This window comes from Camelus dromedarius, chromosome 3 (genome assembly GCF_036321535.1).
Source record: "Camelus dromedarius isolate mCamDro1 chromosome 3, mCamDro1.pat, whole genome shotgun sequence".
Classification (NCBI taxonomy): Eukaryota; Metazoa; Chordata; class Mammalia; order Artiodactyla; family Camelidae; genus Camelus; species Camelus dromedarius.
In genome coordinates, this window is record NC_087438.1 from 80,126,443 (window position 1) to 80,144,319 (window position 17,877).

The 17,877-nt window shown below is 46.0% G+C and overlaps 1 protein-coding gene across 3 annotated transcripts in view; it reads right to left on the reverse strand.

Moving 5' to 3' along the window:
* SEMA6A (semaphorin 6A) overlaps positions 1-17,877 on the reverse strand; it is a 118,874-nt gene that overhangs the window by 30,381 nt on the left and 70,616 nt on the right. For all 3 annotated transcript variants that reach the window (XM_031448866.2, XM_031448865.2, XM_010987493.3), the window contains exons 7-15: positions 13,275-13,365; positions 10,245-10,364; positions 9,458-9,546; positions 8,379-8,596; positions 4,792-4,923; positions 2,475-2,630; positions 828-1,004; positions 310-450; positions 144-224 (exon numbers count right to left, since the gene is read on the reverse strand). In XM_031448866.2, the coding sequence (XP_031304726.1) occupies positions 144-224; positions 310-450; positions 828-1,004; positions 2,475-2,630; positions 4,792-4,923; positions 8,379-8,596; positions 9,458-9,546; positions 10,245-10,364; positions 13,275-13,365 (1,205 nt within the window). The remainder of the gene's footprint in view (positions 1-143; positions 225-309; positions 451-827; positions 1,005-2,474; positions 2,631-4,791; positions 4,924-8,378; positions 8,597-9,457; positions 9,547-10,244; positions 10,365-13,274; positions 13,366-17,877) is intronic.

A 17,877-nucleotide genomic window follows, 5' to 3' on the forward strand; every position in this document is an offset into this window, starting at 1 on the left:
CAGTCGCACTGATGAGGTTTGTCCATGGAAGGCTGAGCAGCGGCGGTGTGTGTGAGGCCAGCGAATCGGACGGCGTAAGTGACGTCTAGAATGCACAGCAGCCAGAGGCTGCTTCATACCCTCCGACGGCCCAGGCTCCTTACCTGCTGCCGGGTGACAGGTGGGCGCAGGCCCCTCCTTCCTTCACCCACCCGCAGTATGGGTCTCTGGAGGCGATGCACGTCCTGCGGGAAGAGGGTGACCCTGAGCTACCCAGCACTCCTTTCTCAGCTCCGCGACTTTCTAAAGGGCACTGGGGCAAATACGTACTTTTTACACTTGCCATGTCGTTCACACCGGCCAAGGGGGACCTTTATCACACAAGTGGAGAACGCAACATACAGAGAGCTGCCGGCCTTGTCCAGCTGCATGCCCACAATCCTCTTGTCTTCTACTCCGTCATAGCTGCACCTGGTTTTGTAAGGCAGGGCGAGACCGCTAGTGGCCGCTCTTGGGTCAGTTCTCTTTTTCCTGCCACCGCCCCCACACCCGCCTCCCAGCCAGCGAGGTTGGTCCTCATCGGACCCAGCTGAAGGTGAAATGGATCCTTATGTGTGCGCCCAAACACACACACACGTAAACACACAATGTTTGTGTTATCTGTGTAAACACACATTTTTGGTAAGGAGAAGATGATGCTTTTAACATATGAAAAGATTTCTACAAATAACGACTAAAAGTCACCGAAAGATGCATAAAACCTAAGTCAGCCATGATTTATCTGAATGGAAAAGATCATCATAGCGAAACAAATAATTACTAAGAAAGAATCAAACCGTTCTACATACTTTTCAGGGTTGTAAACGCTCATCTCCTCCAGGAAAAGGCTGTCATTTAGGAAACCACTGTTTCCTATCCTGGCCAAGAACTTGAGGATGATTCCCTTCTCAGATCCGAGGAAAACCACAGTGTGATTCTGGTACGGCCCGGCAGCGGTGTCCACTGCAATTTTGGTCAGGCGGTATCTACAATGACAGGACCACATTTTTTATCTCTTTGTTGGTCTTTGATTGAAGTATCCCCTTTTCCACTTCAAACAGTTGTGCTAGAGCTTTCTAGTAATAACCTCAAGAAAAATGTATGCGTATAAATAATGCTCTCAAGCTGTTCTGGTCCTTTATTTCCATATGCAGAGCATTAGTATGGCTCCGAGGGGAGAAAAGAGGTATGTACATGTGGAGGCCAAGTTACATAACAAATACACAGCCATAACCATCTGAAACCACTCAGCAGTTATGCCTTCCATGAGCAACAAGGGAAGACTGATGTCTCCTATGAAGAGGAGAAGAAATAATAAGTGAACTCATTTTAACATTTCACAGCGCAGACTACTAACCACTATAAGATCACAGCTAACATTTCATTGAATGTTGAAAAGAAAAGTCATGGCTACCATTGTTCCAGACGCCTCCTCTGGGGTGCAAAGACCTGTCAACAGAATGCCAGGTTGGAAAGCTTTCTGATTGTGTGTGGAGGGACTGAGGTTATGACAGATGGGGAGGTAGGGTGCTAATGACACTATTAATAAGTATAAGGACGTACAAGCCAAACAGGATCCATTTACAGCCAAAGGTGAAGGGCATCAGTCCTGTCACCTGTCTAGGATAAGTCCTGTTGGGCATCCTTCTCTCCTCTGAGCTCCTATAGCTGTTTGACACTCCATGGGTACCCATTTGTCCTTGAGCATCGTGGCAGGAACGTGGGCCCTCCTGCAGGTTACATACCATGGTTTCCATCTTATTGGCAAGAGCCGTTACAGTACCTGAATATCTTTCAGTAAAGTCACCTTTTAAAAATGGGGGTAAAGTTAATTAACATTTGGTTTGATGACTGCCACAAGTGGATGGTACTTGGGAAAGCCTGTTGAACTGTTTGGAAATAAGCACTAAGTAAGTATGAGAAGGAGGAGTATTTACTGCCATCACAGATTTTGAACCAGCTACCTCTTCTCTGTTGGCCCCCACTTCAGATAACAAATGCTAAAGCATAAACTCTTTGTACTGGGGCACTTGTGCAAATGCTCCATTAGTCATGCTCGGTCTGACAGCTGACAACCCAGGGACAGTACTCAGAGGGAATCTGCAGCCATATCCAACCCAACAGGTATCCACATGCATTGCCGGATTCTCCTTCACTGCTCCTCTGCTTTTACACAGATGGGACCAGTGGGCTAACCGGGAAGGAAGTATCTTCAGTTCCTCTAATTGCTGGCATGTGTCCAACCAGCCTGCAAATATCCAAACTCTGCTCTCTGGGAGTGTGGTTATGGGGGTTTGGTGGCATCCACCCAATTGCCCAGCACTTCATTGCTGAATCAGTGCCCAGGATAACAGAAGATGTCTGCGGCATTTCAAATCACAATCATGTACTTTTTCTCTGAACATGAGGGGGGAATAGGGGAAATCCACTTAGGACATGGCTTGCTTGACACCCACCTGACCATTGTCCTCAGGAACCACGGCCTGTTGATGATGGAGGGCACAGCCTCATCCATGAGTGGGTGCGTTTTGATGAAATTCAGGGTATCATCAGGAAATTCATTGGAGGTTGCGTATCTTTCTAAGGAGGATGAGCCAGCGCAGCAGCCTGGCCTGAAAAGAAACAAAGGGAGAGAGAGCTTATTTCTTGCTTTATGGCAAATTTTTTGAATGCACTGCTTCTCTCTTCATCTGGCATGAAGGAGAATAAATATACCATAGGCTGAGAAGAGGAAGTTGAACAATGCAGAATGCCACCAAAAAACATCCTTAGGTTTTCTCTAGGCCACCTCCTCCTGCCACAGAGAAGCCTCAGCCAGGCCGTCCAGGCTCAGCGAGGGGCAGCCTGGCCTCCCCACTGGAAGCACAGACAAACCCATCAACAGTGATGGAGCTTGAAACCGGTGAGGGAGGGTCTGGTTTGCACGTGTCTCTGGGACTGCTCTGCCTGTTCTGCAATTCCCCTACAAGTTCTTGAGGCATTTGCTCCACAAAAGGAGACCAATAACTGGGCTGACTTTTTCACGAATGTAGAAAACGAAGTCGTTCAAAAAGCCACCAGCCTTACATACTAGCTAAAATCAGTGTAACCATCTCTCGTTACCCAGGGGTCAGAGAACATTTGGGTTTTGGTTTTTATTGTTTCTGTTTGATTTGGACATGTGTGAAAAGCCAGTTAAACACGGAAATTCTTTCCTGAAAAGTCATTTTTTAAATTATTGAACAATGACAGTGAAAATTTGTTTCTATAAGAAATTATATGGTTTCAGGAGTTAAGGGACATCTCAGCAAAGTCAGGGAAACACCGGTGCCCATCCTGTCCAGACACCTGGTTTGCCCACTGGTGCACAGGGAAAAGTGGACCCTGGCAACACGAGCAGGATCTAGCCCCAGGCACATGCTGTTTCATGGCACTGATGCAGCCAGCCAGTGAAGGCATCCTGATGTCTGTGAGAGACAGGCAGGCATGGGGAAGGAGGAGGGCAAACTCTGTCCCCAGTAGAAAACCACTTTTAAGTATGTGTCCTCAGACAGCTGAGTGACCATCTTTCCTCACCCAGGGGGGCATATTGCATAAGCACTCCCTGAAGCCTGATCCCTCAGGTTTAACTTCCCTTCCTGCTTAGCTGGAAGGTAGCTGACAATCCCAGGTAATGACTTAGAGTATCTGCCTGCAGTTGCCAAGGTGTGCTGTTTGCACCTCCTCTGCTCTCCATAAGTAAGAGAATGCACGTGCCAGATAATTCAGGTGATGAAGACGGATGAGCCAGAGGGGTTTCTCCCCTGGGTATAGCGTTTCATATTATCTAAGTTAGTTCGATTAAGTGAATTGTGCTAGGTATTTTGTGTGCGGGATTGCAGTTTGGAGGAGAGAGTTGGAAACCAGAAAATGTAAGAAGACTCTGGGTTTCCTTCCAGAGGTGCACAGATTAAGTGGAGGAAGCTGGACACACAGGGATGTTCCTGTATCACTTAGATTTCAGAAACCATAATGGAGGGTGCCGTGTATGTCACATAGAGAGGGCAGGCACAGGGTTGGGAGAGTTTCATCCTGTCCCAGTAAGAAGGAATTAATTACCTGGTTTAGCGTGAGGATTTGATGGAGGTTACCGAAAGGTCTCTGGATTGTCTCTGAACAGTAAGTAGGCTCCTCATAAAAGCAATTTTGGAGCACATTGTGGGGAGGGGAAAATCTATGGTGCATTTGGGCTCCAAACAGACCAGAACCTGGCAGACCAGAGACAACTTAATGGCCCACTACCCGCTGGTCTCTGCCTGCCCCTGGCCTGGAGTCTGGGATCAGCTCTGAGTGAGTCCAATCCAGAGAATGCCATTTATAGTTCACATTTTATTAAGGTTTAAAGACATGGGCCTCTGTAAAATTGAAGAAAAGCAGGGAGGAGTGGTGGGAATCACTGACCCAGCTCTGTGAACTTGCACAGTACACTTTATACCTCTGGCCTCAGTTTCCTCACCTGTGGACCACTGGGGCATCGGACCAGATGGTTCCGACCATCCAGGGATTACACTGGTAATCCACAGATACAGAGGTTAAGCAAAAGACTAGAGAGTCACTGTTTTGAATACAACTATAGGTAATTGGGGGTTTTGATTAAAGGAATGTAGGCAAATTGCCTCACAGGCCTTTCTTTGTTATTGGCATTTGTGTCTGTGTGGTCAGCGTGGAAGCACTGGTGTGCCGTTCATAAGATGCTCATCACCAAGGGAGCCAATGGCACCATTTCTCAAAATTCACAGAACTGTTTGCACACACCTGGGCTTAGGCACTCGTTCATCAGGAACCGGCGTCCACGTGGAGTCTGGAGACTTCTGCTCTTTGAACCTCCCAGTGAAAACGCTGGCAATATCAAGCATGTCATAGGCACAGACCGCAGATCCCGGGATGCTGCAATATGACATTTCACACAGAGTGTTACTCATACAACAGTTATGCATGCAGTTTGGAAAACATACTCCGAAGAAACTTTCCTAGTAATGGCAGGTGAAATTAGTGTCTGTACCCTGAATCCTGTAAGTGTAAGGGATCCCAGTGCATTAAGAGAATGTTTCTGTGAATCAAATTTGCAACAGTGGCCTTAAAGAAAGGGCTGGTTACAGCAGACTTGTAGGAAAAAAACCTCTTCTTGTGTCTGGAACTGCTTTTGTTTATGAAGGAGGAACAGTTGAGCTGGTGATTTAGAAGTTTCATGAATTTCCTGATAGTAATTATCAGTCAGTCACCCAAAGGTAAAATTGCTGGAAATCATTCTGCATCTCTAATATTGCTGAAAATCTAGAGTAAAGGTGCCCCTACTGTCCACACATTCCTTCTTTAAATTTGGTTCCCCAGGCCCAGGGCTTCAGGAGTGAGAAACTCTTTGTGAGGAGGCCAACCATGTTTTATGTTAGTCCCTGCACATTCCAGTTTTTACTTCCTGTTTATTTGCATAAGACTAAAGAATTTAAATCTCTAAAGCACCAACACTTTGCAAATAAAGTGCTCCATTAAGTGCTAAATAATAATAATGACAGTAATCTCTACCTATAATTACATCCTTGCCTGGCCCTCCTAGAAGGACTTCAGTTTTTTTTTTTTTCTCTCAGTGATGAGATGACATGAATTATCATTCCTCCAGGTACACTGCTTGAACCCATGTTTGTTTCTGACTATGGACATTCCTCGATTTTGAGTAAATAAATTTCGGCCACCAGGTTCAGTCAGGCTTTGAGGTACTGGGCGACTGCACAGCGGAAGCACCCAGGACAAGGCACAGGCGCTCTGCAGCGTGGGGACACCATCCGGGGCAGAGAGAACGATTTAGTCCTGATTTTGCAAATGTTGAAAGGATATGGAAATTACTTCATGTATGATTAGGAGAACTTTATGCCACCTTTAATTTTATAACACAATTATTGAAGTATTACTAATAAAGCGAGAAATAGGGAGAGGATTAGAAAGCTTATTTAAAACAGGGTGGCAGGATGAATTGCATTTAATGTGTGTGTGTGTATGTGTGCGTGTATTATTCACAGAGTTAAGTGCATAATAAAACAGTGATCCGCATTTGGTTTGAAATTTCAGAACCCCCAGTCTTATTTAATCTTGTAAGACTCTCTTCACATCTCATTTTCTTAAAAGTAAGAGCTGTACATATTTCCTTTAAATATTAAGGGAAATAGGATAAATATTGAAGTATTTTATGAGGCACTTCATGATAACTGAAGAAACCCTAGGGTGTTAAAATCTTCCTAAAGTTGGAATCATTTGTAAAATCATTTTTCCTTCCCTACTTTACTCCCTCCTTTTCTTCCCATCTTCTGTTCATTCCACATGTATTTATGGAATCCCTCATCTCAGGCAGCGAGTGCTCGGTGAGTAACAGAGTCCTGCTCTCAGCTGACTCACAGTTCTGAACTGGAGGCAAATAACAACAAAAACAACAGTAATGGTAATGCTAACAACGACCCCTGTTGTAAGTCAGTCTGGTAAGAGCCTTGTGGAAAAGAAGTACGCACAAGGCTCCGTGGGAGGTGGCTGCAGCTGAGGCTTGGAGCCTCCCCAGGGGTTCGGCGGGGTTGGACGGGCAGACTCGGCAGAGCAGGGCAGGAGCCAGTCCAGTGAGCCGGCTGAGCTGGAGGAGGAGTGTGGGCCTGACCGCGAGCGGCCTGCACGCCCCCAGGGCACAGAGGAGGACCTCGGGATTTGAAACAACCGGACGTGACCACGTGTGCCTGTGTGGTGGACGGGATGGAGAGGGATGGAACCAGAGGAGTAAAACCAGGAGGGACTATAATTTATAGATGAAACTGGGTATGTGTATTTTTGCCAGTTTCTGATTTTACTACATACGGTTTCTGGGACTGCGTTAGCATGCACTTACTGAACGTTTCTGAGGGGCCTTTCGGGAAATTCTTTAAATGGAGTATACATAATACGCAGGAATCTACTACTCTGTTATGATCACAAAGTAACTCACCCTCTCAAAAAACAAACAAAAAAACTAGAAATGTGCTCTGAAATTCCACTAGCACCTGCATCCCTGTGTTCCAAAACAGTGTCTTTTTCAGCACTCCTGGATACGTGGCTTCCGAAGTATGAACAGTCCAGGCAGACTTTTTATATCTTTTCTATTCTCAAGTTTAAAAGTTCCTTCAGAGGGTGACAGCTGACTAAAATCTAACTGGATACTTCTTGCTGCAGTAGGGGTTCATACTTTCTTATATCTTTGGAAGGGCACTCTTGACTCTTGCCCCCCAGGTGGCCGAGGAACAGTGTTTCCCCTCTCCGCTTGCTCTGCTCTGGGCTCTCCCGGTTCTGAAGCCTTTCCTTCTAGCTGCTGTCTTCGGCCTCATCATGCACGTGCCTGCCGTCTAGTCACTCATCATGTTCTTCCAAGGCTTTGTGAAAAGGACAATCCGAAACAAAACAGTGCATTCCTGAAGCTAACAGAGAACGTGCAGAGTTCTCCACAGAAGCGAGAATACAGCACGTGTATTTCTGTTTCAGGAGCATCCCGCACAGCGGTGCTGGCACTCTGAGGTCTGGGAGAGCCGAGTACCGGGGAGCATGTGGTTCTGTTCTCCACACATTCCCACTGTTCCAGGAACAGTGATAAGTGTGCTGTCTAGCGGCTTGGTGTCTTAGCTTAAATAGATAAAAAATGGGAATGAACAGGCTGACCCTCAGTATTTCTCAGTACAGTGTTTGATGACTTATAAATTGTTGCTAGAACCTCGCAGAGTCAGACAGTGGTGCTGTGGCTGGGACTCGGTTCCTCTGACAACATAGTAGACAGTGCTCCTTAGGTGGGATGCCAAATGGACTCATCTAATTCCTGAACTTCTGTCTGTAGCATTTCAATAAGTTTCCAAAATTTTTACTTCAGAATTTACTGATCCATTTACTCATAGAAATGTTTTAAGTCAAATAAAATGTTAGATGACATAGAACAGAAAGGAGAAACACTGTTGAGTTCCAGAGCTGCTGCTTCCACCTATTGACTACCTGGACCAGGTAGCATAATTGAACTCGGTTTCCTCAAGTGTAAAAAGAAGGCAGCAGTATTCACTTTCCAGGATTACCAGAGGGATTGAGAAAGAACACATTATCAGCGTTTATACGTGAGGCATACAAAGAAGATGCTGTTATAACTTATCTAATTACTTTCCCTGAAATCCTAAGCCAGTAGTGCTATAAATGACGTTAATTTGTTGATGATAACTGAGTGTTAAGTTCTCAGCTACAAATAGTAGAATGGCAATGTTTTTGTCCATGGCAAATCTTGTGGATTAGATAAGAACACCTCGAGAAAAGGAAGCCGGAAAGGATGGATTAGGTCCACACAGCCAGGGCACGGTTACCTGTTGTAAGGTGTGGAAAAGGTTGCCAGGACGACGTCACGGCCATTAATCCGAATCACGTCTGTGACTGCCTGCAGTATGTTGAAATAGAAGTGAGAGTCTCCGGGAACGGAGCAGTTCAGGCGAGCCTTAAGGAAGGATGTCCACTGTTTCTCCAGAACTCTCTGAGACCCTCCCATGTCATTCTTACAAACCTGGGCCACTCTTGGGAAAACTACCTGCAGAGGAAGAACACAGGGAAAATTAAACTCACTCACTTTTCAACGAGATCTTGGTAGAATTTGCCTTTCTTAGAAAATAGAAACAGAACAACAAGGTGCTTAATTTAATCCCATGTTTCTAAAATCAGTAGCAAAAATAAAAGGAAAACCTCAGCATTGGAACAACATGTTCTGGAAGATAAGGCTGTGGCATATAATACAGAGCCATAAATCCTTCAGGGGATCAGCTCCCAGCCACATAAACTCATTTCCATACAGACTGCTTAGCTTTTTATTTCCTCAAACAAAAGCATACTTTGTATGCACCGTCTTTGCCATCCTCACTAGCTGCCTCTGGGCCCTGAATCTCATGCTCCGAATGCCTCTAACTGTGCAAGCCGCCCTGGTGCTGAATTTGTGCCCTCCGACCTAGTGATCCTGCTCCACTCTTGGGTAACAGTAGCTGGAATAGACATCCCCTACGTGTTCTGTTGCTCTTTGCAATAAATACAGTCAAGACCCTCGGTTTGCCTAAAGACACTGAGTATTTACTCTGTCTCTGTGCAGCAACTCGATTTTTAAAAGGGAAAACAACCTGATGAGTAGACCTGGAAACCACATCTGAAGTTACCTGAAACTCAGTATGAAATCAGCGAAACATCTATCTATTAAGTTTTCAGTATAAATATTTAAGAAGTTCCCTGTAATCTGTTACCCTTCAGAAAAAGCATACGGGGCTTCCAGGAAATAGTGTTTCACTTCCACCAATCTCTGGCTGGATCTGCTCAAAATGGTGAAGTTGTTGTTAGATTTATGGTCCTTATTTCAAGGTCATTCACAACAACACTGGCCCCAGATTGAGACATCCTCCCCTCTTACCTTTCCCATGGTGTTGTATTCCACCGCTATTTCCCTAAAGAAGAAGTAGATGTAGTCTCCATAATCCACCGCTTGGACAAAGTACGGTTCTGTGGACAAATGGGCGCACTTTAACTGGGTACATGTCACACAGAGTTAAAAGAACTTCAATCAGTTGCAACCAAAGATATATTATTAAATAAAAGTGTAGGGCCATTAGTCATTTGGTTAACACTAACCGTCTCCAGTGACTTCACACATGAACGTGCTGGTGGTTTCAGAAAGCATTTAAGCTTACAAATTTTATCTTTCAGAAGCAGTTGCAATCAGCAATGAAGAGTAAACAAGCTTTGCATATCTCTGTAATTTTATTTTCCACAATGGAATGCTCACATTACAGAAAGGCTTGTGTGCACATCTCTCCTTGTCATCCTTGACTCATACAGGGTTGTGAATAGCTTTTTTCCTGATCCCCACCACCTCCAATCCCCTGTTCCCTTCCATGAATGAAATGTTTCATTGTTTTCATGTGGGGCTCTGAAATGAGAGCCTGAAGCAGGAAAGATGAATGTAATGTATTCTATTGTTGTGGCATTGGTAGTTTTGATAATACTCCAGAAACTCATGGGAAGTGAAAAGGGGAGGTAAATAAATCAGTTGGAGCAAAAGATTGCACTTCCCCCTTCCCGTCTGTCAGAAGCCATTACTAAAATGAAACTACAGTCCGCTCTGTCCAGACTCTAAATGTCCCTGCAAGTTACATCTCTCCCCCACCTCCCTTCCTTTCTTTTTGTAATTGTCTGTTCACCTTTCAGCCATTTTGAATCATGCTTGACGGTCCGTAGGGTGGGGCTGTCTCCAAGACTCCGGTAAATGACTGCATCAATGGCAAGGAAGTCAGTCACTGTGGCCGAGTACAGTTTTCCATCTTAGAAGAAAAAGGAAAGAGGTGAACGGGGTTGGAGCAAGACAGTGGGTGTGGGGGAATCGGAGAGACACCCCCCACGGAGCTCTCCTACACCAGGCCAGTGAGATAGGACAGCTGGGGAAAATCTGAGAGTCGCTTGGAAAATACTTGGCCCACATTCCCACCCATTTTTAAATTGGGATCATGAGAGATGAAACATTTTTCATGTTTAAATTGCATGGCAATTTCTAAGCAGCAGCAGCTCTGGGAACAGGGCAAATGAAAAAATGTTGTTTGCTTCGCTTGATTAGATGGACCTTGACTGAAATCTCAAGGCCATGGCCCCTTGGACACTGCAACTGCCACCACCCCTTGGTAAACTGGATTAGGTGGGAGCCCAGGGGAAGATAGAGCCTGATTGTATCACCAGAAAATTTAAGTACAGGCAGAAGTAAGGGTGCTCAGCCTGAGCGGGCGAGGGAAGTTGAAGAAAGGGGATTCATAAGCAAAAAAGAGCTGATTAAAATTGCTTCTTCTGTCCTGATAGTTTCTGCTGTGTTCTACCTCGGTCTGGAGAGCCACGAAGCCCTTTCAGTCCAGCCTTATGTTTAAGAGATATTTGCTTCGGTATTTCCCAAGTCCCAAACTGAGAACATTCTGATACACAAGAGGCCAAAGTAAAGAGATGAGTGGGGAAGGGATGATGCTGGGTTCAAACTGGTCTCTCCTTAAGAATTCATGCTTTTAGGGATGTACGCCTGAGGATATGTCCAGGGCAGAAGAGAGTGAAGGAGACTGAAGGTTATTTCTTAGAATGTTTGGTTTCTTCTCTGGATTAGCAAGCATTCTTCACACAACTAATCAAATGGGCTGTGCTGGAATAGCAAAATCTATGTCGATGAAGTGGAAACAGTAATTATATTCAATATAAAAATGAATTCCTCTTTCATTTTTAATGGTTTGCATGTCTTCATTAATTGTGGCTTCAAAAGCGTCTTCACAAGTGGCCTATATATAATACAGTCCTCTTTAAGCTCCTCTACTTGTGCGATAAACAATTTTTTTTAAAGCTTATCCAAGCATACCTGAGCCAAGTTCTTGATGTCTGCTTTTGGTCTTAACTGAAATTTGCTCAAGCTCAAGATAGAGCTGTCCTGATGTCTACATTATTAGCAGTCATATATCAGTAGGTGTTGACTGGGGTAGATTTGAACTGCAGACAGCAAACCTTTCTGTTGATACAAAAATCACTACTTTTCTTATAGAAGCATAGTCCCAGGTCATACAGATGCACTTGAGAGACGGGGGGCCAGGGGAGGGCAGTGTGTGTGTCTGTGTGAGAGTGTGCGTGGTTATTGCTTTTGACCACTTCCCAGCGCTCTTTGTGTTTTACATTCTACACTGGGTATCTCAGCAGAACTTTCACTTGTAAATCAGGGTACTGTTTCGCCATTCTTGGTAATCTGACAACCATTCAGGTGCAAGAAGTGTCTTCTGTTTATAAGGGCTGAGCTTTTATGAGATTTCAAACATTTCAGTAAACGCTTATTCAGATATGCCTGCTGGAGGAGTGGCAGTCTTAGTGTGGGCGACCTGCTCCTGGAAGGCTGGTGGCCTTAGTAAATGCTCTGTCCATTCTCCTCTTTGTACCTCAGGCTGCCTCTTTTTAGTTGGCAGTGAAACGGACGTTCTCCCCTGCAGCCCGCATCCTCCATGGTACCGACTAACGCAGGTCCCGAGTGTCAGAAAGTGCTACAGAAGAAGCTATGCGCTTAGAAATACCCTTAGGCACCCCCCACTGGCTCTGCCCGGCCCACGCGCACAAGCAGGTTGACAAGACTGTTTCTCATGGGGCAGCTTCCCAGCAGTACTGTGCTCAGCTCTGGGGAGAACTCAAGGAACCTTCCTTCCTAACTTGCCACAGGCCACTTCTTCCGCCTGTGGCCGCAGATTCAGGCCCACAAATGGATGACATTGAGGATGGGTTCAGGGGGCTATAACCGTGTTTCATAATTGAAGCCCTAGAGCCCCTCATCTAGCTAGGGTGTGCCACTTCTTACCTTCGTGGTGGAAATGCCAGCTAACGCTTCATTACATGCTGTAGCGATCACTCTTATACCAACACTCCCCCCCACACACACCTCCACGAACACAGCTGGCAATGAATTCCTACATAAATTAATTAACACACACACACATACACAGAAATCCCAATCTGAAAGTGATAGCTCATTTGCTGTTGTTCTGTATCCTTTGCAATGGAAGGAATGGGTGAGGATGGGGAATATGGGTCAGCCTCGGCTCACAAGCATCATCGCCTTGGCCGTTACAATTTTTCAAACACCAGAGATGGGCATGTAACCTGATCGGCCAACGACATTTGGGAAGATGTGGCTGGTGACTTGTGAGTAGGTCTCCCTGAAGCCTCCTTTTATCTCTTTCCTTCTCCCCTCTGTATGTGGACAAGAAAACCCGTAGCCCTAGTTGGGGCCTGGCAGCCATCCTATGCCTGTGAGAAAGGAAGTGGGGCAGGGAAGTGACAAGGACCTGCGTCCTGGATAAGATTATTGAGTCCTTGAATCAACCCAACCCCAAAGCCTACCCTGCCTTAAATAATCAATCCACATCAGTGGTTCGAGGTGGGATTTTCTATTAAGCCCAAACATGCCCTAACCAATATGTCACATGGTCAGTGCAAAGCGGTTATTCTTTCTGAAGGCACAGAAGCATGGGTAAGCGTGGCAGAGACTTCTCTTAAAAAGCAAAAATACAATTTCCGTATGAATTTCAAATGGAAAAGGCAGCCTTAATTACAGTATTCACCAGAGAATCAAAGTACAACTGTGACGCTGCGAATTCTCCAGAGTAGATCTGCAGCCACAGGCTGAGCACGCGAAAGCAGATGCAATGAGGAGAAATCAGGGCATTTACCTGCAAACAGTGCAATGTTGGCATGTTTGGCATCATAAGGGCATCTGGCCATTCCACTGAATTCATCCCCGAAAGGTTCCAAAGTATCCATCTAAATGAAATAACAGGACTCAATTAGGAACAACAAGCAACGGTATTAGCAGCAACTGATGTTTACAAGGCACTTAACATGCTAGGGACTTCATGTGCATGGTACCGATAATCCTCTAATACCCTCTGAGGTAAGTCTTTTGGTTCCAGGTGAGGAAGCTGAGGTTTAGAGAGGTAAGTCACTTGACCGAGATTTTACAGTTAGGAGACTGAAATTCAGTCTTGTCTACTTGACTCTGAACCATTACAATGAAGAGATTCCCGTATCCTCTTGAGATGCTCAAGAAGTAAGCAACTTCTCCTTGGAAAAAAAATTTCTGAGGCAGTCACCAGGAGAACTTAATTCCCCTCTCTCCTCTCCCCCTAAATTATCTGCTGAATCATGAACTCTACAAACAATGACCTCAGTTTGGGTTTTGCTTTGCCTGAGGAGTCCTGCCTCTGTGGGTTAAATCCCAGGAGAAGACACTGGAATTCTTCTCGGGTTCTCTGGTAGAACAGCATGGCATCAGCAAAGGTGCAAAAACGTGGCTGCAAGCAGAGCTCAGCTGGCCTTTGCACCTGCTTCAGAAATGGCGACCCGGCCTCAGGCTGTGGAGACGAGGAAGAGAGGCCCAGAAGCTGAGAGGCTCCCACAGGCCACAGGCAGGAAGGAGTGGGGCTGCTCTTTGACTTCCATCTCCTAGTGCCCAACCCGGGCCATGTTCGTGTGCACTCAAGGTATTACTGGCCTGCCTGTGAGTGTCATTTGGTCATCTTAGTATATTGAAAAAACAAACAAACAAACAAAAAACTAGCCCTATTTTAAAACAGGGAGATTGTATATGAAAAACCTGGATTTCTTGCTTCTTTGGAACAAGTGGAAAGGTCAGTTCAGGCCCTTCTTACGCAAGGGGCAGCAAGCTACAGCTGAGTAACAGCCACCCCTGCCCTTTTCTTCAAACATGCATGAGGTGTCCGGCACCACGGCCCCTTCACCCACAGAATGTGTCGACATCCTGCTTGCTTCACTCCTGCAAGTTACCTGCCCGGTTCTGCAGGCGTTTACAGGTATGGCAAAGCCTCACTAGCTGTTCACCAAATTCCATTTCCCTTTCCACCGTAGCACACTAAACCACATTTCCCTTCCTCCCGTGCAGTCGGGTTTGCTCACGTGACTGAGCTCTGGCCAATGGAGTGTGAGTGTGGGGCTCTGCACCACTTCTAGGTCTTGCCCCTGAAAACCTTCCAGGGTCCTCCACTCTTAGTCTTTCCACATTCTTTCCCTGGGTACAGAAGACCCAGTGGAGAATTCCAAGATCCTAGGACATGGCAGATGTATGAGCAGGATGGAGCCTGGCCTGAATAACCTCCTCTAGAACAGAGCCTCTCTCGCTGAGCCACACTTGACTGTGATGTGAGCAGGAAATGACCCTCTGTGGATCAGCCACTAACACTGGTCCGTGGTTGGCCTACCTGGACCAGTGATTCAGGGGATGGTACTGCATGGTCTTCCTCACACCATGGCATCTTCCTAGCATTTAGACCCCAGCACCACAGAGTGCATACAGTGCTCTCCTCCACATTAATAACGTTCTGCCCCCTACTGTGGTTCACTCTTCTTTATGGTGTTACGGTATTTATCATCTGGCAGTTGCATGATTTGACTATATATATGAAAATGAAAGAAGATAAACCTAAGACAGCACTGGTGCTGAGGGAGGATCTGCATTTAGCACTAAATCCCCGGGGCCTTAGATCAGAGGACTTGGAGCTACTGCCCTGGAGGAAAGAGCAAGGTTCTTACTGAGCAGCCGCTGGTGTCGTCCAACCACGTGTGCCTGTTGCTCTAAACCCACAGAAATCCTTTCAGTGATATGACAGGTCCCTTCTACGTGTAACTACTTTGAGATATCCCCTATCGAAGCCATCCTGTTTGTTTAAACTGTAGCTGAGAATCAACATAAAGCAGTTGTGTTACAAAGATATTTTTAGGGGAAAGATGTTCAGGTCAGATATCCTTTAAAGCAAATGCACTCTTCCCCCAGCACATTTTTATGAAAGTCTTTTCCTAATATTTTATCCTTACAGGAGCTTCCTGTGGAACTGTGACAGACTGCCATGTGTGGCAAGTGTTCAAAGTGGTGCTTAGTACACGATGGTGTAGTGGAAATGCCTTTATCCCCAGCAGTGCATGCTGTAATCCTGGCCATGGGGAAACTGTAATATATACAAGGGGGATATATATATATATTTATTTAAATGTGCCTGCTCCTAAAAGAGTGGCCGTAACTATAGCTATAACATACACGGGCAGGAAGCACTGAAGAATTAATGTAATGGTTTGTGAACTTGGAAAGGTCCAGAGACCAAACAATGCCATGGTGAAATCCTCTTGCCATAAAGTAAGGGCTAATCCTTGTAGTAGTCATCAAATCGCAGGCTTACCAGCAGCCCCTGGGAAACTGAATCACTGTAGAGTGCAGATAATTATACGAAGAACCTGACTTTTGCGGAAGTTAAAGAGGTTTAGAGAACAGGAAGGGAAAGGTATGGAGGTAGTTTTAGATTTATAGCGGGCAGCCTTCAGAGTTCTTCCCCAGATAATCTTATTTGGGCCTCTAATCTTTCTAATACATTTAGCTTACTCCTGTTATAAAAATTGTGTAAATCAGGGCACAGCGCAGAGGCAGAGACCAGAAATATGTCACCTTCTGCTTCCAGTGAGTTCAATCAACCTGATGCATCTGTGCTCTGAGACTTGGGTTTTCCAGTGGAAGACTGGTCATTGTTTCTGCTTTGACCCTTTGGTCCTGATCTGTTGATAAAAAGCACTTAAAAGAGAGGGGCTCTCCATTCTCCCTGCAGCCAAATACATTATGTCTGTGTCCTCGGCAAAGTCCCCCTGTGCCCTGAGTCTAAAAACGCTTTTCTGAGCAATGCCAAGAGTTCTCACTACTGTTCGCCATGCTAGGCATGTAGACAGGACTGTGTGGGGAGAACATCCTGTCTGTGTTTTTCAGAGGCCCAGGCTCCTGGAACACGTGTCAGCAGGTGTGGCCAGAACAAGGGAGAGGTGAAGGCATAACGCAGAGGTGAAGCATCCTGGGGAACAGAACACGTGTAGGAAGAATGAGCTGGACCATGGGCAGCCTGTGTATCACAGTGCCAAGCAAACCTGTAATTTGTCATAAAAGATAGCTTTCCAGCTAGGGAATTTGTCAGGATTTGTTAGAAGCATTCATCTTAATGAGTCCTAAACAATGACAAACAGGGATGGAATATTAAATGGTGGGATGAAAGTCAGAGTTCCATTGGGCCATCACTGGCTCAAAGTTTGACAGGCATGGCCACCTCTGTTACAGCCTGAATTGGATCTTGTCATTATTTAAAATTTTGGTATCTGATGATGGTATTTTTTGCATTAACTCAGATTTTACAAAATATCACTGAAAAGATCATTTCTCTTGATTGCTAAATTTTTTTTTTGGTGCCCCTTGCATTTTGCACCTGAGGGGAGTGCCTCCCTTGCCTCCCCTGATCCTGGCCCTCCTGGTGCCCGTCTCCAAACAAGATGGAAGACGAGCATGCGGGAAAACAGTCCCTCCCTCCAACGTCTGCGCTAAGACAGAGTCTTTTACAACCATCAGACCGAGGCTGTCCAGCCGTCTGGTCCTGATGTCAGCCCCTCATTTCGCTTCTCATTCTTCACATCCCTAATTTCACTTTAGGCTGGTGAAACCCAGATCTAGACATCATTCCATGTCTCTCTCTCTAAACCAACGCTTACCATCCATTTCCTTGTTGGGGATCTCTGTTCACATCCCGCACGCTTTGCCATCCACAGTGCTTGGCACACTCATAATGTGCAAACCTGGACCCCCACCCTCTCACAACCCTCTCAGCCCCACTGCTCTTCCTTTATTCCCCGTCTGAACTGCTGGCCGCCCCACCCACCAGGAGAGAGCCTGGCAGTCAGTCGTTTGTAACTCCTTGCCCTCCTTATCTTGTGTGGTTCGTGAATTATTAAGTCCTCTTGGTTTTGCTCACTCAGGTATTTCCCAAATCTCTTCTCTGCCCGCATCCCTGGGGCCACCTGCCTCTATAGTCTCTTTGTTCTTGTCACTTGTCACTTGTCACAGCTCAGCAGACCATCTCTCACTCCGTGCCTTTGTCCGTGCTGTTTCCCTACCTGGGATGCCCTTCTCCCTCCATTTGGTAATGTCCCCCTCTTCTTTGAGACCAGGGGTGAGCTTTATCTCATTCACCTCTTACCCCACAAAAACTAATTGAGCATGTGTGTGGAGGCACTCTGTCAGGTGTGGGCAGTCCCCTACATGGTCCCTGTGCTCACAGAGCTTGGGTTTCTTCTGGGCCGGGGTGTTCGCAGCCCAGAAGAACAGCAGCGGGAGGGAACGCGTGCAAAGCGGGGTCATCTCCCCCCTTCTGGAACCCTTCCCTGACTCCTCGTCTCAGGCCAACGTCAGCACTTTTCTGTTTCGCTCCCGTCGTGCTCTGCGTCATGTCACGTGGC